The following is a 21,458-nucleotide window of genomic DNA, read 5'->3' as shown; positions in this document are numbered from 1 at the left end:
CAGCCTCATGTGAAGAGTTGACTCATTGGAAAAGACCCTGATGCTGGGAGGGATTGAGGGCAGGAGGAGAAGAGGACGACAGAGGATGAGATGGCTGGATGGCATCACTGACTGGATGGACATGAGTTTGAGTGAACTCTGGGCGTTGGTGATGGACAGGGAGGCCTGTTGTGCTGTGATTCATGGGGTTGCAAAGAGTCGGACATGACTGAGCAACTGAACTGAACTGAACCATCTTCAGCCTGTGGGGGGCAGTACCACCTTCAACCTGTTGGGGGCAGTACCATCTTCAGCCTGTGGGGGAGAGTACCCTCTTCAGCCTGCGGAGGGCACTACCCCTAGCTGAAGACCCTGAGTTCATAGCTGTATGTTCTGAGGGTCAGGCATTTCTCCTCTTCCATCTTGAATTCCCAGCACCTGGCAGTTAGTGCCAGACTTGTGTTAAGATATCAGTAAATATTCGTCAAATGAATGAAGGAATGAAATCCATGAACAAGCTTCAAGAAGGTCTATGAATCCTGTAAAACTGTGTGCAGAATGGGTCTGTATATCATGTGCATTGTATCCATAAGTTTTCTTGGAGGGGTAAGGATTCTAGCATCCACCAGATTCTCCAGGGGAAATTGTGATCTACACAGATGTTGGGGTGACTGGTCTAACCAGTGTCCACTACTAGGCTGATGTTTGTATCCCTACAAATGGCATTGCATAGTGGGTGTGAGCTGAGCTTTAGAGCTACTGGTCTCTACCATTATCCTGATACCCTTGCAGAAAGAAATGTGCTGAGAATTGCAGGGGAGACTGCTCCGCCACGTTCATACATGTCTCTGAAGTGCAAGGGCGGTATTCTACCCTTTAACAAGAAATGACCTTGAAGCTGGGCACTTGGATTCCCTGACAGGAGAGTTGGGTGAGAACAGGACAGAAGGGAGATATTTTCCTGCCAATCTCAGGAGTGTTCTTTGGGTGGCTCTCTTCATGAAAGACAAAGAAATCGGTGATATCACTTAGCGTCCTGTAAGCTGGGGCTCGTGCAGCAGCTCAGCAGAGGGCAGCTGAGGCCAGCAAGGGAGCAATCATGACTTGCTTCCTTCCTGAGGATTCACTGTCGATGCAATTGTTTTTGTGCCGGGGCAGGAAGGACAGCTGGGCTGAGCTGGTGGCTGAGCAGAGGGCTCAAGGTCCAGAAGCATCTGCAGACCTAAGCAAAGGTTCTCGGCCCGCGGCCCTGTGGAACTGTAGTCGGGCCGCACTGCAGTGGCTTTGAATGAGGTCTTGGATGGAAGGGTGTGCCAGGTGTTAATATGATGATGGCTCATCCCTGAGGCTTTCCCAGCATCAATCTGCCCATCCTGGGATTGTCCTAGCCTAGGAAGAGATGCTCTAGAATTCTAGAAAGGGAAGTTGGCCAGGGGAGGGGACAAAACTGAAAGTTGGAAGTGCCCGAGATTGACTCTGAACTTGGAGTCAATCTCGGGCACAATGAAGCGTTTACCATTCACCCCAGAAGAATCATTCTTTTTCCAGAAGCTTCCAGCATCTGGACTAGATCAGTCATGAACGGAGAAACTCCCTCAGGGAAAGATGGAAGCTGAGGAACCAGATTTCAGAGCAGGCTTCTCAAACCATGTGTGTGTTAGTTACTCAGTTGTGTCTGACTCTTTGCGGCCCCATGGACTGTAGCTCACCAGCCTCCTCTGTCCATGGGATTCTCCTGGCAAGAATATGGAAGTGGGTTGCTGTTACCTTCTCCAGGGGATTTTCCCAACCTGGGGATCGAACCTGGGTCTCCCACATCGCAGGCAGAGTCTTCACAGTCTGAGCTGCCAGGGAAGCCCTCTCAAACTTTAGTGTCCCTAAAAAGTCACCCAGAGAGCTTGTTAAATCAGACTCCTGGGCCCTGATCCCACAGTCAATTCAGCAGAAGCCTAAGAATCTGCATTTCTAGTTAGCACCTAGGTGCTACTGATGCTGCTGGCCTGGGGACCCCACTTCGAGAACGGCTGGTGTCTGGTGGCAGGGTTTCACACTGTGCTCCATGGTGCCCCCTTGTGGGAGAAGGAGGGATGAGAACAGAGAGACCCCCACCTACATCCAAGACACCTCCCAGTCTTCTTTACAAATCTGGTTTCTGTGACTGAAAAAAGAAACCCTTGATAAAAAGAAGGGGGTAGGGGAACCCTGACCTGGAAGAAGTGGGTCTAGACCTGCATGGGGGGTACCCCTGAGAATTGAGTTTCCCCACCCAGCATTCCAGTGTGCCCAAGTCAGGGGGCAGCCTAGGATTATAACCTGAGAACATTAGAACCAGACAAACCCTAATAACCAGCTAAGTGAGTAGAAGCCAGGGCAGGCATCACCTGCTGTGCATGCCCACTCCCACCCGGCACAGGGCCACAGAACCTACTCCCCTGGGGAGCTGCAGCCACAGTTGCATCCAGCCACCCAGGTCCCGTGGGTGCAGGGCCGCAGCCTGGTCCAGGAGAGTTTGCCCAGTGGTGTCTGGATGTGCCCACATTGGCCCTGTCCCCAGGCCTCTTCAGAGTCTCAGCATAGCTGCCTCATCCTCCAAAAACCAAACTTGAGACAACCATCTGCCCCACTAATGTACCTGGGACCCAGCAGCAGTGATCTGAGGTAGGAGCCCAGGCTCTGATCACGGTGTCAGGGTCCTGTCTTGGCTTCACCATCATCACCCTGCTGACAGAGTTTGGGTGAGGCAACCTTTCGAAGCCTCAGTTTCCCTGTCTGTAAAATGGAGATATTTGTAGGATCTAAGTGAGCATTAAACACAGCTGTCAGGATCTAGCTCCTGGGACAGCACCTGGCACGGTGTGAGCCCTCGGGGAATGTCAGCCAGCTGTCACTACGGCTTCTCACTCTCAGCACTCTCAGCGGTTCTGCTGAAGCAGGCGTGTACCGTCTGTGTTAGTCTCCTGTGGCTGCTGTAACAGATGACCACAAACTTACTGTTCACTCGCTCAGCTGTGTCTGACTCTTTGCGACCCCATGGACTGCAGCACGCTGGGCTTCCCTGGGCTTCTTGTCTCCCGGAGTTCGCTCAAACTCATGTCCATGCAGTCCGTGATGCCATCCAACCATCTCATCCTCTGTCGCCCCCTTCCCCTCCTGCCCTCAATCTTTCCCAGCATCAGGGTCTTTTCCAACCTCATGAACAGTATGAAAAGGCAAAAAGAGATGCCCACAAACTGGGCGGGCTTAAAACAACAGAAATTAATTTTCTGCTAGTTCTAGAGGTGAGACGTCCAAAATCGAGGCTTGGGCAGGGCCATGTTCCTTTGACAGCTTCAGAGGAGAGTTCGTTTCATGCCTTTCCATGAGCTTCTGATGCCGACAGCAATCCCTGGCGTTCCTCGGCTTGTAGACACGCCACTCTAGTCTCTGCCTCTGTTGTCACGTGGTGTTCCTTGTCTGTCTCTGTGTCCATAAGAACAACAGTCATATTGACTTAGGTCCTGCCCCAACTGAATATGACTTCATCTTTTTTTTTTTAATGTTAATTATTTTTTGGTCACGTCACATTGCATGCACTGATCTTAGTTCCCAAGCCAGGGACTGAACCTGGGCCCCCTGCAATGGAAGAACAGAGTCTTAACCACTGGGCTGCCCTGTGGAGTCCCGAGTGTGACTCCATCTTAATTTGATTGCATCTGGAGGCCCTATTTCCAAATAAGCTCACTTTCACAAAGTGCTGGGGTAGGACTTGGACCCATCTGTTTAGGGGACGACAACGGTCCCACTGATGCGAGACCGCAGGGCCCTGGGGAACCTTCCCCGTGAAGCTCCCCAGGCCTGGACTAAACGGTCCCCATGGTTGTGTTTTGCAGGGTGCTCAGACTTACACCTCTTGGATATGCTGACCCCAACTGAAAGAAAGCGACAGGGGTACATCCACGAGCTCATCGTCACGGAGGAGAACTACGTGAATGACCTGCAGCTGGTCACAGAGGTGAGGGCGGCTGGGGGTGCCGGGCGGGGGCTGGGGTCCCTGTCAAGGAGGTGGGGTCCTGCTTCCCAGGCTGAGAAGCTCTCAGGTGTGTGGGAGCCTCTGGACGGGATGTCACATAAGAGACGCTGTCCCGAGAGAAGAGGGTTCCTTCTCATCCATGGCCAACTGGGAGTCCTGTCCACAGAGAGGGCAGAGGTCCCTCAAGCCAGGGACAGACAAGCCCGTGAGGAGGCCTGGAGTAGGACACACAGCAGCGAGGTGGGCGTCGGGGCGAGGAGACCTGGGGAGGGACTCACAGCGGCGAGGTGGGCATCAGGGCTCCACTCAGAGAACTTGCCACCAACTACCCGACGCCACAGAGCACCACCTCCCGGCCCTTGGCAGTAGTGTTTCAAAACGGCGGCCAGCGGGGCTGATGGCTTGCATTATCCCTCATGCCGCCCATGACTCCCGAGAAACGTCCGTTAAAGGGAATGAAGATGTTTCCTCCCTGGGGCCCCGTGCACACACCCCCCAACCCCGTCCAGGACGATGCCTCATTTTGGCTTTCCTCCCAGGAAGCTCTTGACAGGCCTTGGCTGCCTGGTCCAGGTGGATGAGAAGATGCAGAGTTGGGAACCCCCTGCTTGTTGGGAAGCTTTTGGTCCAGACCTGTGGGACGTTGGCGTGTTAGGGGTCAGGTGCTTGCCGAGCTGGGTGTCTGGGTCCCCCTATAGTCTGCAAAGTACTGTGAGAGTGTGGGAACCCCACCCCCACCCCCCCCCCAACGTCATGAAACCGTCTCCTCTGATCATCTCCTCATAACTGACCAGGGAAGACAAGGCTCACTGCCCCAGTGTTGAGCAGTCCCAGACGCAGGGTGGGTTGATGGCCCCCAAGGCCATCGTGAGTGCTTAGGAAGCATTGGGATGAAAAAGCACCCCTTTCTCAAGATACAGGACTGTCACTAGGAGTCTTGCATGTCGAGGATGTGTGTCATGCCCTGAAATGTGGTACGTTGTGCGTGGCCTGGTGGAGGCCCGGTTCAACATCAGCTTAAGGACCCGTGAAGGGTAGGGGCTCCTGGGGATCAGCCTTAGCCCAGCCAAGTTTATTTCAAAGACAGGCTGAAATAAACTAAGGTCTGTAATAAACTAGGTCCCTAAGGAACCTTGCAGTGAGTGGCCTGCCTCCAGGGGTAGCAACAACCTCTCCTTGGGGGGCTCAGCTGAGATCCGTGATGTACTGCGAGTGGCCCACCCCTTTGGGGCTTGGGCAGGCATCTGTACTTCCTGGAGCCCAGGAGAGGAGCTGCGCCCCCTCGGGGCTAGGCCTGCACCCCCTGGCTCTGCCTGAGGTCCAGCCCCACTGTGGGCAGGGCCGTGGGGTCCATCTCGTCCCTGAGGCTGCTGGTTGGAGGCCCTGCTCCCCGGGAGCTCCTGAGGCTTGTCTGGGCCGCTGATGCCAGGCCAAGAATGCGGGATCCACCCCCCACCGACCCCAGGGCATCTTTCAGTCCCCACGTCCAGCCGTGGCCAGCTAGTGAGAGCGTGAGTGCCTTTGTCCAGACCCCCCAGCTGAGTTCAGGCCGGTCCTCCAGAGTTTAGCGGGCCTCCTTGTTAACCTGTGCGTGGACCCAATGGGGAACCCCGCTCCCATGCACCCCCTCCCCCCAGGCAGAGGGAGGACCACCTTCTTCAGAAACTCTGCGGCTTCTGAGCCTCCGAGCAGGGCTGCAGACGCCTCAGGCCTTCCCGTTGCTCCGAACAGATCGGTGCGTTGCGTGTGTTTGAATTTCAAGCTAACTGTTTGCTTTCTGAACTGCTTCGTTTTCTGCATCTGTAGATCTTTCAGAAACCCCTGATGGAGTCTGAGCTGCTGACAGAAAAAGAGGGTGCTATGATTTTTGTTAACTGGAAGGAGCTGATTATGTGTAATATCAAACTACTGAAGTAAGCCTCTCCTCTCTAACCCCCGGCCTGGCTTCGCGCTCACACACTAGCACCCCCGCGTGGCTTCACGCGTGTGTCCTCTCCGTGCATGCCCCCCCTGCGTGTCTTCCTACATCTTTTCCTCATTTCTGCTCACAGGCACCATCACTCTTTCTTGCCTGATGCCTTCTAGAATCACAGTCCCAGTTTCTCCCTGGGGAGGGTGGATTTCTCGGGTCTCCCAGTTCCTACTTTTACCATGGTTCTAGAATGAACAGAGAAGGGCTGATCCTGGGTTCTGATCCCTGACCGGCCCCACCCGGGGTGAGCGGCAGCCCTCATGCCTTCCCTCAGACCCAGGATCCACAGGGGGACACGTTGGTCTCTTGGGACTTTCTTGCCTCCTGAAGATGGGAATCAGTGGGACCGTCCATGGCCACGGTCCACAATGGTTCTCAGGATGTCCCTCTGAGATACTGGCCTGAACCAGTGGGTATTTTATTCATATTTCAGTTCCCAGTCGCAGCTGTGGGGCCAGGGAGAAACACTGGGCCAGGTGTCTACAGACCTGGGCTTGGAGCCCAACTCACCGCCCTTCCTCAGTTTCCCCACCTGTAAAAGGAAGGGGTTGGATTGTATCATCCAATCCCTAAAAAAAAAACAACAAACCTCCAAATCTGTGTCCACCAGGCCTCCGTATAACACTTGCTAGAACACAGATTAGGTCCATGGTGTCCTGGGATCCCAGAGGCAGCACACAGGCCCTGGGAACTGGTGGTTCCTCCTGATCTCTAGGTTCGTGTAAACGGGAAGCAGCTCTTTCCTGGGTGTGGTCCCTGGGATTTGCTAAAGTGATTTCAGCCCTCCACTGTGAGCGTGTTTGGGCGTGGATGAAGGGATGGACAGAGCGGTGCGGCAAGGTGGACGTGAAGCAAAAGCAGAACATCCTCTCTCTGTACGTTCTAGAAGACAAATAATCAAAGATGACGGGATGAGGATGGTTTAGAGGGGGTATTTCCATTAATCTCCCTTGAGAAAGATTCTGCAGAGTCTTCTAGCATAGATCTGAGTCGGATTCTTGGGCTCTCAGCCCTGCTGTCACCCACCTGCTCTGATTGTGCTCCCTGAGCCTCAGTGTCCTCATCTGTAAAGTTGGGGTAGTAACCACCACGTAGGGTTCTCATTAAGGAGCATTTAGACACCAAGTGCCTGGTCCACAGTAAGTGCTGGGCCTGGGCCTTGGGGTGAGCTGAGTACCCGCTCTTGCCTTCGGAGAGAGGCTGCCTTGTCACTTGGGGGCAGGTGGGCTCATTTATCCCTGAACCTACAAGTACTCAACCTAAAGGGGTGGGAGATGAGTTCTTTTGAAATGCACACAAAGACCTTCCGTTGAAAACACACCTACGCGCTAACACTGCTTTCCTTGGGTGGGTGTGTGAGGGGTGGGGAGAGGGGAGACCTGTCTGATGTTCCAGAGAGCCCCTAACCCCGCCTCAGCATCCCCCTTGCTTCTCTGTTGTCTTCGCACTTTAACCCTCCCTCCTGCTCCTGACAGGGAACTGGAAGCCCCTTTTTTGGGCTCTGTCAAGGCCAGGCCCGTGTGCTCCCTCCTCCTATCAGCGCCGATGCGCTCCACAGCCCCAGAGGTAGGAACTGAGAGCACTCTTGCTGCTGCGGAAACGAGCTCAGAGAGGTTGAGTGACTTGTCCAAGGTCACACAGAAGGGGATCAGGGCCCCGGGCTGCTCTGTGGATGACACTCAGGGCCCTACTAGGGGTTCCACCTGGTTCTGCCCTCGATGGAAAGCAGGTGAAACCAGAAGGGAGGCATCTCAATTTTTCATCCGGGCTCCAGCACCTTCTAGCTCACTTTGGGCAGTTATCTCAGGCAGATAACTCCCGACCCTTTGTTTCAGAAGCTGTAGGATTGCAGTCAGAGCACCTGCCCAGTCTAGCATGCAGGGTTATTCCAGGGAGCAAGTAGATCAGGTGTACAGCTGGTACCCTGCCAATCACGGCCCCATCAGGCATCTCTGACCCCCATCTTCTATCATCTCTGATGACCTGATTGGTTAGTTTGGCTAAGCTTTTCATCTTCCAGATAAAATATTAATACTTGTATTTAGAAAGAGCTTTCTGGAGACCTGATTTCTTTCTTTCTCTTCTTGTTTTTTCCCTTTTCAGCATCTTATTATGAAAAATTTTCAAACATACCAGGAAAAATGGAAAGAATTGTATGATGAGCACCCGTATTGTAGATTATACAATTTCACTGCTTAGACTTACCTTCTTTGTGCAAAGGACTAATCCCAGCAATGGGAAGATTTAGGGCTTCTGGCACAATGGAAGAGGGAGGCATTTGAGGATAAAGAGAATTTAAGGCAGTGGCTCAGATAGTAAAGAACCTACCTCCTATGTGGTAGACCCAGTTTCGATCCCTGGGTTGGGAAGATCCCCTGAAGAAGGTGAAGTTGCTCAGTCGTGTTCCGACTCTTTGTGACCCCCGTGGGCTGTAGCCCACCAGAATCCTCTGTCCATGGGGATTCTCCAGGCAAGAATACTGGAGTGGGTTGCCATTTCCTTCTTCAGGGGATCTTCCCGACCCAGGGATTGACCCTGGGTCTCCTGCATTGAAGGCAGATTCTTTACCATTTGAGCCACCAGGAGGGAATGGATACCCACCACAGTATTCTTGCCTGGAGAATTCCATGGACAGAGGAGCTTGGTGGGCTACAGTCCATGGGGTCGAAAAGGGTTGGACACGACTGAGCAACTAACACTTTCACTTTCATTCCCTGGAGGGCTGCAGTGGACAGTCACTTATGCACCACTCCTGATCCAAGGGCCAGCGACAACTTGTACTTAAAGGGGGACATAGGGTTTATTAAACAGATAAATAAGAAACAAACATAATGAACATAAAAGGGAGCTACCTGGGGCGCTCAGACTTCTTACTAATGCTGCTTCTGGGCTCTCTTACCTGTGAGCAGAGAGCTGAGAAATTTGCCTTCGAAAGCAGAGTAGGACAGAAGAATCTAGAACCTTTTACAGTTAGGAGCTAGATGCAGACCCTTAGGAGTGGCTATTAGAGGAGATAAGAGAAGGGATGCAGAAGTGAGATAGGGCGTGGAAAGTGCTGGAAACTGTTTTTATCGAGATCTTTTCCTGTTTCCTTGCTTGAAGAAATAAAAATAAATGAAAGAGCTTCTCCAAAAAAAGTTTTTCTTAAATATTAAGTATTCAGTTTCCAACTTAAGTATGATAAGAAGAACATACTACTACTACTACTACATTGCTTCAGTCGTGTCTGACTCTGTGCGACCCCACAGACGGCAGCCCACCAGGCTCCGCCGTCTCTGGGATTCTCCAGGCAAGAACACTAGAGTGGGTTGCCATTTCCTTCTCCAATGCATGAAAGTGAAAAGTGAAAAGTGAAAGTGAAGTTGCTCAGTCGTGTCCAACTGTTCGAGACCCCAGGGACTGCAGCCTACCAGGCTCCTCCGTCCATGGGATTTTCCAGGCAAGAGTACTGGAGTGGGTTGCCATTGCCTTCTCCAAAGAAGAAGATAACAAGAATAATTTAAGAAGAAGAAGACACAGTTTTCTTTAAGGCAGAAAAACAAAGAAAAATGGATTAGAAACATACCTTGAATAGATAGCTAGTGGGAACCTGCTATATAGCTCAGGGAGTTCAGCTCCATGCTTCATGATGACCAGAGGGGTGGGATGGTGGTGGGGAGGGAGGCTCAAGCGGGAAGGGATGTATGTACAGCTGATTCACGTCACTGTACAGCAGAAATTAACACGACATTGTAAAGCAACTATACTCCAAAGAGAGAGAAGTCGCTCAGCTGTGTCCAATGGTTTACAACCCCATGGACTGTAGACTACCAGGCTCATCCATCCATGGGATTTTCCAGGCAAGAATAGTGGAGTGGGTTGCCATTTCCTTCTCTAGGGGATCTTTCTGACCCAAGGATTGATAGCAGGCAGACGCTTTACCATCTGAGTCACCAGGGAAGCCCAAGGTATACTATACTCCAAGGTATACACCAAAAAAAAGATACCTTGGTGGGTAAAGACAGGATGGGGAGAAGGAAGGACTTTGGTTGGGCATGGACAGGGTGAGAGGGGAGATGGGAGTGCCTTGGAGGAGGGGAGAGGAAGGCCAGCAGGGAGGGCAGAGCAGAGGGGCTGGGGAAGCCCCTCTTGGCAGAATGGCAGGAGACATCTGGAGCGAGGGGGGCCAGGAGCCCAGGGCAGCTTGGAGGTGGGGCTGCTCTTGGTGCTTATACTCTATGGGCTCTGGAGTCAGATCCCTCCTCCACCCCGAGTTCCAGGGTTTCCTGTCACCTCTAAGCTGTGTGACTCTGGTCAAGTGACTTGATTGCCACGTGCCTCAGTTTCCCCAACAGTCAAGAGGGATACTGTTGGGGTGGCCGAAAGGTTCATAACGGATTTTTCATACCATCTTACGGAGAAACCTGAATGAAATTTTTGGCCAACCTAATAAGTCATACATGTTAAAAAAAAAAAAGTGTTTGATGCCTAGGACACATTCATGAAAGCCAACTCTCTTGCCCGTTCTCTTGATCCGCAGACTTCAGAGAGTTACTCTTTTGCTCAGCAAACAGCGAGCACTCCAATGCGTTCACTGACTGATTTGATTTCTGTCACAGTTGAAGACCTTGCATGTATTGAGCTTTCTGTGAGATTACGGATTAGCTCCCCAAGGGGCGGCGCTGTGGCTGCAGCATTCATGCGGCCCCTGAGCTTGGTGACCCCTGTTCCACCCACTCAAGCCCAGTCCTGTGCGGTAGAACATCCCAGAAGGAGGCCCGCAGCTAACCCTAAGAGGTGCCTGGTCCATTGCAGGCCCTGTCTGCCCCCCATGCAAGATCAACTCAAGTCTACAAGTGTGGGCCTCAGAACCTGGGACCCGGCTTAACTTCCTCAACACAGTGATGATCCGCGTGTCATCTTTTTCCTTTTCCCTTTTTCTTGTCTCCTCATCATTTAGAAAAAAAGAAAAAAGAGGGAGGCAGGTAAAAACACTTTTATTCCCTTGCAGAAAGACTATGTTACTCCTCATTGGAAAATCATGGAATGATGGAATTTCTTCCTGTTTCCTTCTTCCCAAGTTTGTATTAATAACCTGGTTACTCACCGCTCTCGCCCCCCAGAATTGGTGGCGATGTTGCCCTTTAGCCAATTTCTACATGTTGGGAGATATTCCACACCAGCCACCCAATGGGCAGTCGCCACCTGGCCATCCTGGGGATACCAAGCTGCCACTCCTCATGCCCCAGCCAACCAGCAATGGCCAGCACCTCTTCCCACAATGGCATCTGCTTAAGGAGGGAATCACTGGTTGTTTAGACCATATAAGGCACTGTCCCTAAAGTTTCTTTCCTTAGCTTGCTTGCCCAGTACAAAGATTTTTAAATTTTTTTCTTTAACCAAAGATGTGGGGGAAAGAAAGTGATCTGAAGTCTTTGATACTAAGACTACAGCACCTTTGGGGAATCACATGGCCCTACCCACAACCATGAAGGCAACCAGAGGAGTTCAGAGTAACGTCCTCCCACGCTTACGTTGAAATCATGTGTTACGCCATTCTGTTCTATCCAACCATCTGTTGATCATCCATAGTCACTAGGGTGAGCAGGACTCGCCCGTGGCCTCCCGTGCTGTGGCCCCACCTCCGGGTACATTGCTGTCCCTGTTGTGTAGAAGCTCAGTACCGAACCCTTCTTATCGTAGTTGGTTAGGATTTGCCATACAAGTTAGGAGGGTGAGATGCACCGTCCTGGCTCCCACAGCCCCAAGCACTCAGACTACAGAGAACTCCTGAACAAGCACTTTGCAGCCCCTCTGGTCCCCTCTCAACTTCCAGGTCCATTGCTCCATTAGCATATAAATAGCCTTCTCTCTTCAGAGCTCTCTTAATCAGGTCAACTGCAAGTTGGCCACAGGAGTGAAGCCGTGAAGCACAGATAGTTCAGCATATCATTTAAACCCGGCTTTCATGAACATAGTGGGATTCTTTTCCTGTGGCAGTTGATTTGCCATCTGCATTGTGTTTTGTTTGATCTGAAATTGAGCCTCCACGGCCCTTGGCCACAACAGCTTCCCTTGGGTGACAGCACTGGTCCTGGAAATGGATTCAGGGCTGGGGCCAGACCAGCCTGGATGGACCATGCATCAAGCAAGACATCCACCCAGGGATCATGTCCAGATTATTTTTCTTTTTAAGAAAGATTCTATATATTTCCACACGAAAATATTGTCTTTTATACTGACTTGTTTGGAAATATATAGAAAATTTTTTTTTTTTTTTTAGTCTTTCTTTCTAAGAGCCAGCAGATAACCATCATGCCAAAAAAAGAAAAATGCCCCAGGGACACCTCTCTGTAGCACTAGACTCGTTTCTTTTTCTGTCCCTTGTCTCCCACATAGATGCTTAGTGGCCCTGGGTTTGTGCCCCTCACACACATCCCATTTCTGTGCCACCTAGACGTGTGCCATGTTCCCATCAGAGAGCGCGAAGGTGGGGTGCTCACTTGCTGCGTTTCCGTGCAGAGCGCTGAGGGTCCGCAAGAAGATGTCTGGGGAGAAGATGCCCGTGAAGATGATCGGAGACATCCTGACGGCCCAGCTGCCACACATGCAGCCCTACATCCGCTTCTGCAGCTGCCAGCTCAACGGGGCCGCCTTGATCCAGCAGAAGACTGACGAGGCCCCAGACTTCAAGGAGTTTGTCAAAGTGAGGAGCCCTGGCTCAGCCAAGCCCCTGCCCCCGCAAGGGGCCATCCGCAGGCAGCTGGTGTGCGGTCGCACGTGCACGGGAGGCCAACAAGGGCGAGGTCTCAGCTGCACAGGAGGGGGGGCTGGCCCCACCGCTGGGTGTGACTGGGGCCATGGGGGTGGGTTTGGCGAGGGACCAGCGCTGACCTGGAAACTCCAGTCTGCAGTCCAGGTGCACGTGGTGTTCTTGCAATACCGATTTAAAATCCTTTGTCTCATTTTCAGGCCTAGGAGGACTGGCAGGTCTCAGGTCTGCTATTCTGTTTAATCTGAGTATCTTCATTTCTCTGCTGCTCTCTGCCCTTTGCTGCAAAGGGAATCCCAATGGACCCTTTAATTTCCCCGCCCTAATTGGTTCTTTTCCATGAGCTCAAGCCCTAGGAAGTCAGCGGGGGTGAGTGTGAGATGACAGGACCTCTGCTTTGTAGGGTAACCAGGGTCTGGAGAGTCATGTGTGACCAGGGGACATTGTGGGGAGGGGACCCCAAGCTGCTGGGGGCCTCGGGCTTTGGGCCTGCTGCCCCGGGACCCGGCCTTGGTGGGGATGGTCCCTGCTGGCGGGGCCAGCCCCCCCCCCATCAGCCCCCACCTCTCCCAGAGTGGAGAGAGGAGACTAAAGTGACTTGTGCTAAACAGGCACATTCTGATGAGTGGGCAGCAGAGTCAGCATACTAACGACAAGCTTATCTTTGTGCCTTCTGGATTTGAGGTGGGGGGAGGCTTTCCCACCCTCCCTGTAACCGTGTTTGTGGCATCATCACTGAGAGGGGAATGTGCCATCTCTTCTGGGCTACAGCATCACGTGTTCTCGTTCTTTCTTTCTCTCCTTGTTTCTAATATTAAATGCTTGGATTTGCTATCCAGTGAATGGAACGTCTAAAGTCATTCTAAAGAAGAAACATGGCCAAGAAGTAGGCCTAGGGTGGGCTGGAGACTGGAGGTAGTGCTGGGCTGGTGGGTACCATGGGCCACCTGGGGGTCCCCCCAAGGGCCAAGGGTCTCCCCTGGGCGCAGGCAGAATGAGTCCATCACTGCACGCACTTGAACTTCAGGGAAACGCTGACCTCAGCCCAGGGAGGGGCCTTATTCCCCCTCCCCTGCTTGTGCCTCGCCTCATCACCTCTCCCGGCCTCATCCCTGCGGGACTTTGTCCTGCCTTTGGCAGCTGCAAAGAGTTCCTGGAATAAGGGTGTCCATGGCTGGACCAGGTCCAGGTGCTGACAGGCCCTAGGGCATTAAACCTGTTCCTAAGGCATTAGCCTGACCAGAGAGCTGTCACCATATAACCCCTGTGACTTATAGAACAAAGAGTCACCTTTTTGGTGCAGAAGGACTATTGTCCTCCAGTTCAGTTGACAAAAGCAAAAAGAAAGAGGTGAAGGAGTCCAGAGTGGAGACAACCGGAGTCCCAGGGGCCTGAGCATCGCGTCTCAGCTTCGCCAACCCCACCCTGCCTGGGGGCTCCTACCCGCGGGTGCAGTGAGACTTGGGACTTGCAGTGTCTCTGGCACTCAAGGGCATTCTTTTTCTGACCCTAGAGTTTTGCGACTCTCCTTGTTCTAGGAATGCTGTAGAGTTTTGGCAGGTATCCAGATGGGCTATTCTCTGTAAAGCTAGAATCTCATCTCTGGAAGTTAGGAGCCTGGAAGGTCTGCGGGACCAGGGAGCAGGGGTTAACCCTGCCGCTGAGTCACACCCACAGTCAGCTCCCACCCTCCATCTGGAACATGCCTCCCCCTGGCCCAGGGCAACCAGCCTGGTCCTTCCAGCTCCAGGCTCCCCAGTTGTCGTCCAGATAAATGAGACAATGCGATGGGTGGGGAGTCATGAATAACGGTGTGATATCACTAACCGGATTTTGCAGACTTTTTAAGTACATTAAAAAAATATATATCTTTTTTTTCAGAGACTGGCCATGGACCCACGCTGTAAGGGAATGCCCCTGTCTAGTTTTATACTGAAGCCTATGCAACGAGTAACGAGATACCCACTGATCATTAAAAATGTAAGTAACTGCCTTGCCTTTTCAAGCAGAAGAATGCTATCTCAGCAGGTCTGGGATCTGGGGTCATGGGCAGGTTCCCAGCCAACACACTGGGTATCTGTTGTGTAGAAACCGTATACCAACAGGCTGTAGGAGGTGTCTGCATGGTAACTCCGAAAGAAAAGCTGGATTACTGTGCAAGTGTTAGTCGCTCAGTGTGTCTGACTCTTTGCGACCCCCATGGACTGTGGCCCACCAGGCTCCTCTGTCTGTGGGATTCTCCAGGCAAGAATACTGGATCTCATAGCCAGTCCCTTCTCCAGGGGATCTTCCCAACCCAGGGATTGAACCTGGGTCTCCTGCATTGCAGGCAGAGTCTTTACAGTCTGAGCCAGCAGGGAAGCCCCAGAAAGGTTTATTGTGAACAGAGCTAATAATACACACATCAGCTGTGCAAACAAACACGTGGCTTCCACCTTGTAAGTCAGTTCTTTCCCTAATACAGGCAGGGTCTTGATGCTTTGGTTTTCCTAATAAGAAAGAGAGAAAAGTGAAAAGAAAGTGAAGCTGCTCAGTCGTGTCCTACTCTTTGGGACCCCACGGACTATAGCCTATCAGGCTCCTCCATCCATGGAATTTTCCAGGCAAAAATACTGGAGTGGGTTGCCATTTCCTTCTCCAGAAGATCTTCCCCACCTGGGGATCGAACCCAGGTCTCCTGCACTGCAGGCAGATGCTTTACCATCTGAGCCATCAGGGAATCTCTAAGAGAGAAAAGAATACAGTTTCCACCACCTGTCTTCAGAAAGCCATTGTGAGATACTCTATGTTGATATTAGATGATTGTTGTTCTCCTGTCATTTCAAGAAAGCCAATGCCAAAAGAAAAGAAGAAATTAGGGTTTCAGTGTGCCCATCCTTAAAGTGAGTGAACAGACTTGGACACCCTCTGAGCCTGTGATTCTGTAAGCACAGGGAGGCTGGCTTGTGGAGAGAGGTTTTAGATCTGGTTCCTTTCAGTGAGGAATTTAGAAACCCACATCTGTAACTGGTGTGCTCACTGCTTCCGAGGTGTTGTTGCCTCTTGAGTCTCTCAGTGGCAGAGTTGGGAAACATATATGTGTGTATACACCCATACACACTGTTACATACACATAAGTGTACAAACATATATTTAAGATCATATATGTATATGTTAGAAGCCATGAGTTCGCACCAGTAGTTCCTGTTCTAATCTGATATCATAGAATTTATTCTAGCCTTCCCCCTTTCTATGTATATAACTCCCTTCTCCATGAGAAGCCTTGCTCTCATTATCCTCAGTATATTTACTTATTTGCTGAATCCGCTTATATGTCACAAGTTTCTGTCTCATGTAAGCATCTCCTCAGTCCAACCCCGGTTCTACCCCACAGAGTACACTGTGGTCACATTGGCTGAGTTAAATAATTAGTTTTGAAAGACGCTTTCAATCTACCGTTTCCTTTTCTCCAACATATGGTTACTATTAAACTAATTCAAAACTTTGTTTACTTTCCACAATATTTAGTTGCAAATTGATGTTGGAAACAAGTTTTTAAAATAGGCGTTCTAGATCTAGTCAATGGGAAGAAAAACAAAAACAAGAGAAGAACTGAGAAGCATACGTATTAAAAAGGAAAAAACAAATTATCATTCTTTGCAGAAACATGATTTCCACCCCCTTGAGAACCCAAAAGAATGATCGGAAAACTAGCAAAACTAAGAACAGAATTTTAAAAGGTGGCCGTTACAAGATACAGATGGAAAGCTGCAAAAAATATTCTTTATAATAGTAAGATGGGGAAATTCTTAGCACGGCACCAAAGACAGAGCTTTAAAGGAGTTAAAGTTGCAGCAACTTGAAAAAAAATACTTTCTTCTGGGAACAACTAGATGTTCATTAAGGAGAGTACTTAAAGTGGTGAATCTGTACTATGAAAGAGACTGTTATGTGTTAGTTGGAGTGATATCTAGAAAATGCTATTAAGTAAAACAAGCAAACAGACAAAACCCCTCACAAGCCATCCTGCAGTAGGGTCTATTTTGGAAAAACTCTGGGTGGGTATTAAATGTGTGTGGAGCATCTAAAGGGATGCCCTTTGCTCTGGGCATGTTTCCCTCTGAGGCAGGAAAGCAGAAGGGAGACAGCACAGTGGTTCTCAATATTCTGTATTATTTGAATCTTGCATATCAAGAACATTATTATTTGCATAAACATTTTCTTAAAAAATTCCGTGTAACAAAATGTAACAAACATTAAAAGACAAAGGACAGATATAAACTGAGTAAACACTTTAACTGTATCCAAGTAGATACTGAAAGATATAGAGATCGTGTGTGTATGTTTGTATCTAAAGCACTCTTACAGCTCAAAAAGAAAAAGACAAATACCCTAATAGAAAAATAGGTTTTAAAAAAAGAAAAATAGGTAAAACCTTTAACTAGGCATCTCTGAGAGGAGTGTGGAATAGTAGTAAAGCATGTGTTGTTAGGAACCAGGCTGCTTGGATCCGAATCTCCCGTACCACTGCTGCGTGTCCTAGGGAGACTTAGCTTGCCTCCCTGGGCCTCAATTCCTTTATCTGTAAAATAGAGGCGTTGATAGTACCTACTGCGTGGCGTTCTGAGAAAGTTAAGTGAGTGAATGAATCTATGTCTATCTGCCTCATACTAAGCAGTACATAAATGTTAGCTTTCTCATTTAATGTACTTATGCACTAAATGTACACAAAATTCAAATTCTCTGATAATGAAAGAAATGCATAACTAAACAAGAAAATACATTGCTTTTGGCTTGACAGGTGCGCATTTATTGGAAGGACTGTGAGTCCACAGTGTTGGCAGGTTTGCTCATGGAGGGTAGACTGGTTCAGCCTTTGGAGGGTGATGTATACATCAAACTCCATGTTCTCTTTGGCTCAGCGTTTCCATCTCTAGGAATTTATTCTAAAGAATTAATCAGAGAAATACTGAAAAATATGAAGTTTTATGCATTGTGGCTCATCCTTACAATGACATATTATAGAATCCTATAGAAAATGATAAATATACTTCAATAAAAAATTTTTTTAAATTATGATTTAGATTCATGTGAAGTGATCATCATATGATGATCTATAATTCATGTATATTAATAACATGCTATAACTGCCATGAAGTGGGGAAAAAGAAAGTACAAAATGGTAGTGTAGTATGGCAGTGTGATCCAATTTTTATTCTTAAAAAATTATATGTATTTGTATCTAGGCAGAATGTATTAACAAACAGAATGTGTATGTGTGCTTAGTCGCTCAGTTCAGTTCAGTTCAGTCGCTTAGTCGTGTCCGACTCTTCGAGACCCCATGAATCACAGCATGCCAGGCCTCCCTGTCCATCACCAACTCCCGGAGTTCACTCAGACTCACGTCCATCGAGTCAGTGATGCCATCCAGCCATCTCTTCCTCTGTCGTCCCCTTCTCCTCCTGCCCCTGATCCCTCCCAGAATCAGGGTCTTTTCCAACGAGTCAACTCTTCTCATGAGGTGGCCAAAGTACTGGAGTTTCAGCTTTAGCATCATTCCTTCCAAAGAAATGGACTGGTTGGATCTTCTTGCAGTCCAAGGGACTCTCAAGAGTCTTCTCCAACACCACAGTTCAAAAGCATCAATTCTTTGGCGCTCAGCCTTCTTCACAGTCCAACTCTCACATCCATACATGACCACAGGAAAAACCACAGCCTTGACTAGACGGACCTTTGTTGGCAAAGTAATGTCTCTGCTTTTCAATATGCTATTCTCAGTCACGTCCAAATCTCTGTGTCCTCATGGACTAGAGCCGGCTAGGCTCCTCTGTCCGTGGGATTCTCCAGGCAAGAATACTGGAGCAGGTTACCATTCCCTTCTTCAGGGGATCTTCCCAACCCAGGGACTGAACATGTGTTTGTGTGTCTCCTGCATTGGCAGGAGGATTCATTAGCATTAGCGCCACCTGGGAAGTCAGTGGACAGGAAAGACCGAGATTATTATCTGATGGCACAATTAAAGGTGTTTTTTTAGGTTCTTTATAACTTTCTAAATTTTCTAACTTTCATACATTATACAATAGTACTTTTACAATGAGAAAAAGCAATATATCTATTTTCATTTTTGAAAAAAAATGAACTCACACGATCTGCTATGTGGGATTCCCGTCTAGAGCAGTGGTCCTCAGACTCGGTTGTACGTTAGAATTACCTGGGAAGCTCTAGAAAATTCCAATGCCTGAGTCCTACCCCTGGGGATTTTGATATGGTCAGAGTTAAGGTCAGGACTTTTCAAAGGGATTTGAATGTATAGCCAGGATCCACCCAGAGCTGGAGCTGTGGTTTGGAAATGATTGTGAAAGTTGCTCAGTCGTGTCTGACTCTTTGCAACTCCATGGTCTATACAGTCCATGGAATTCTCTAGGCCAGAATACTGGAGTGGGTAGCCATTCCCTTCTCTGGGGGATCTTCCCAACCCAGGGTTGGAATCCAGGTCTCCCGCATGATAGGTGGACTCTACCAGCTGAGCCACAAGGGAAGTTGGGGAACTCACAATACCTAGATTGGGTGTTTTTCCCAAATCGAGTGCCTACTTAGGACCTTAAACCAAAGTATACCTTGGGGATGAGATATTATTCAGGGTAAAACCCACTTGAATTATTTATATGTGGACAGTGTTAACCACTGAGTCATGTCCGACTCTGTGACCCCATGGACTGTAGCCCACCAGGCTCCTCTGTCCATGGGGATTCTCCAGGCAAGAATACTGGAGTGGGTTGCCATTTCCTCCTCAGGTGATCTTCCCAACCCAGGGATCAAACCTGCATCTCTTATGTCTCCTGCCTTGCAGGCAGATTCTTTACCATCTGAACTATCAGGGAAGCCTGTATATGGATAAGGCATGAGCAAGTGCACACTCAACATGCCCCTAGTACATTGCAAAGTGGCTTAGGATGCTTCCTCAGTCTTCGTGTCTTTCCCCACGAGGACTGTTTTCAGTGTCCTCAGACTCCTTTGAGAATCTGATGGGAGCACCATCAAAGGGCCAAGTACTCTGCAAAGTGCTTTCTTGTATCAAGCCACGTAGTCCTCCCAACAACCTTATAAAGGAGGTTCTGTGTGCTGTGTTTAGTTGCTTAGTTGTGTCTGACTCTTTGTGACCCCATGGACTGTAGCCTGCCAGGTTCTTCTGTCCATGGGATTCTCCAGACAAGAATACTGGAGTGGGTTGCCATGCCCTCCTCTAGGGGATCTTCCCAACCCAAGGATCGAACTCAGGTCTCCCACACTGTAGGCAGATTCTTGACTGTCTGAGCCACCAGGGAAGCCAATACTGGAGTGGGTAGATTATCCCTTCTCCAGTGGATCTTCCTGACTCAGGAATTGAACCAGCATCTCCTGCATTGCAGACAGATTCTTTACCAGCTGAGCTACAGGGAAGCCCAAAGGAGGTGCTAGTAGTATCCTTATTTTTCATATGAAGAAAATGAGGCTCAGAACATTTACGTGACTGACCCATATCATGACTGGTCAGTGGCAGAGCAGGGATTTTAATCCAGAAGCTCTTGCTCTAGAACTGAACTCTTAATTGCTGGTCTGGAATGATCCATTCAGAAAAATGCACCTTTGCTCCGATGCACCCACTAGCATGAAGTTCCATAGGTACACAGATGCCTGCAGCTGTGCACGGACTCAGGGAAGAATGATTCTCCTTGGAGGAATCCATGTGGGGTGTGATACTGCCCTTGCTGCAGCTGCTGCCCTCCTCATACCCCAAGTATAGATAATCTGGCAGCCCCTGCTCCCATAGGGGTCCCATGCCAACAAAGAGTGGCCTTCTCTCTCCATGTCATTGCCAAGGTGGGTGCTCAGAGCTGTAGCTGTAAACGTTGGCAGTGTCTAGGAAAGGTCTGTACAGAGCCCTCTCTCTGCTGGGGCGAGCCTTCCAGAACAGTGAACCCCAGGCCTGCTCGCTGCCTAAGGCTACTGTCTTCTGTTCTCCGATGTAGATCCTGGAAAACACTCCTGAAAACCACCCAGACCACAGCCACCTGAAGCACGCCCTGGAGAAGGCGGAGGAGCTGTGCTCCCAGGTGAACGAAGGGGTGCGGGAGAAGGAGAACTCGGACCGACTGGAGTGGATCCAGGCCCACGTGCTGTGTGAAGGCCTGTCGGAGGTAAACCTTGGGTGGGACCTGGGCCGCCCCTCTGCGTCTCGGCAGCCAGCTGGGAGGAGGACGAGAGAAATCGTGAATCGTCCTCTTCTGCAACCTCCAGTTTGCTAATCTCTCTCCAGCTGCATCTGATCTGTTGTTTAAGCCATCTACTGAATTTTCAATTTCCGTTCTTTTCTTTATTTTTTGTTCTCAGTTGTTTTCTTTTGCCTTTTCAGCAGTTCTAGTTATTTCTCTAACCTACTGGTTTTTCTTGTCTTGTTCCTTTCACAAATGGCCATTTTTAAACTTGTGTGAGAGCTGTATTGTGGTTACAAATTCTCAGTAATCACAACCAACCTTGTGGTTGGTTGGTTAAGGCAAATTCACAAACAAGCAAATTTTCTTGCTATTCCCATCTCTACTGAGTTTACTTGTCATTTTTCCTCTGTGATACAGCTTTCTGGGATCTCTTGTTATGTCCCTCACCTCATGCAGACACTAGATATATCTGTTTTCTCCTTCTCCCCCCAGTAGCCTTTAAAATGGAGGCTCAGGGTCACCAGATTTAAGAAAGACCCTCAAAGCTAAAGCCAGCTTTGGTGCTCATTTATC

At 49.6% G+C, this 21,458-nt stretch overlaps 1 protein-coding gene and 1 non-coding gene across 7 annotated transcripts in view; one reads left to right on the top strand and one right to left on the bottom strand.

The window, feature by feature from the left end:
- Positions 1-21,458, top strand: part of ITSN1 (intersectin 1 (SH3 domain protein)) — a 245,535-nt gene that overhangs the window by 208,890 nt on the left and 15,187 nt on the right. For 4 of the 6 annotated variants that reach the window (XM_010862262.1, XM_010862259.1, XM_010862260.1 and 1 more), the window contains 5 exons: positions 3,849-3,970; positions 5,795-5,901; positions 12,462-12,645; positions 14,593-14,691; positions 20,700-20,867. In XM_010862262.1, coding sequence (XP_010860564.1) covers positions 3,849-3,970; positions 5,795-5,901; positions 12,462-12,645; positions 14,593-14,691; positions 20,700-20,867 — 680 coding nt within the window. Of the gene's footprint in view, positions 1-3,848; positions 3,971-5,794; positions 5,902-12,461; positions 12,646-14,592; positions 14,692-20,699; positions 20,868-21,458 lie in introns of those variants that run through there. The other 2 variants (XM_010862263.1, XM_010862264.1) reach the window with 2 other exon arrangements.
- TRNAC-GCA lies at positions 15,359-15,430 on the bottom strand. The gene has a single exon. It is a non-coding gene; the product is annotated as a tRNA-Cys (tRNA).

The sequence above is a fragment of the Bison bison genome, unplaced genomic scaffold, assembly GCF_000754665.1.
Source record: "Bison bison bison isolate TAMUID 2011002044 unplaced genomic scaffold, Bison_UMD1.0 scf7180017864481, whole genome shotgun sequence".
Lineage (NCBI taxonomy): Eukaryota > Metazoa > Chordata > Mammalia > Artiodactyla > Bovidae > Bison > Bison bison.
This window is presented reverse-complemented; position numbering and strand designations above follow the sequence as displayed.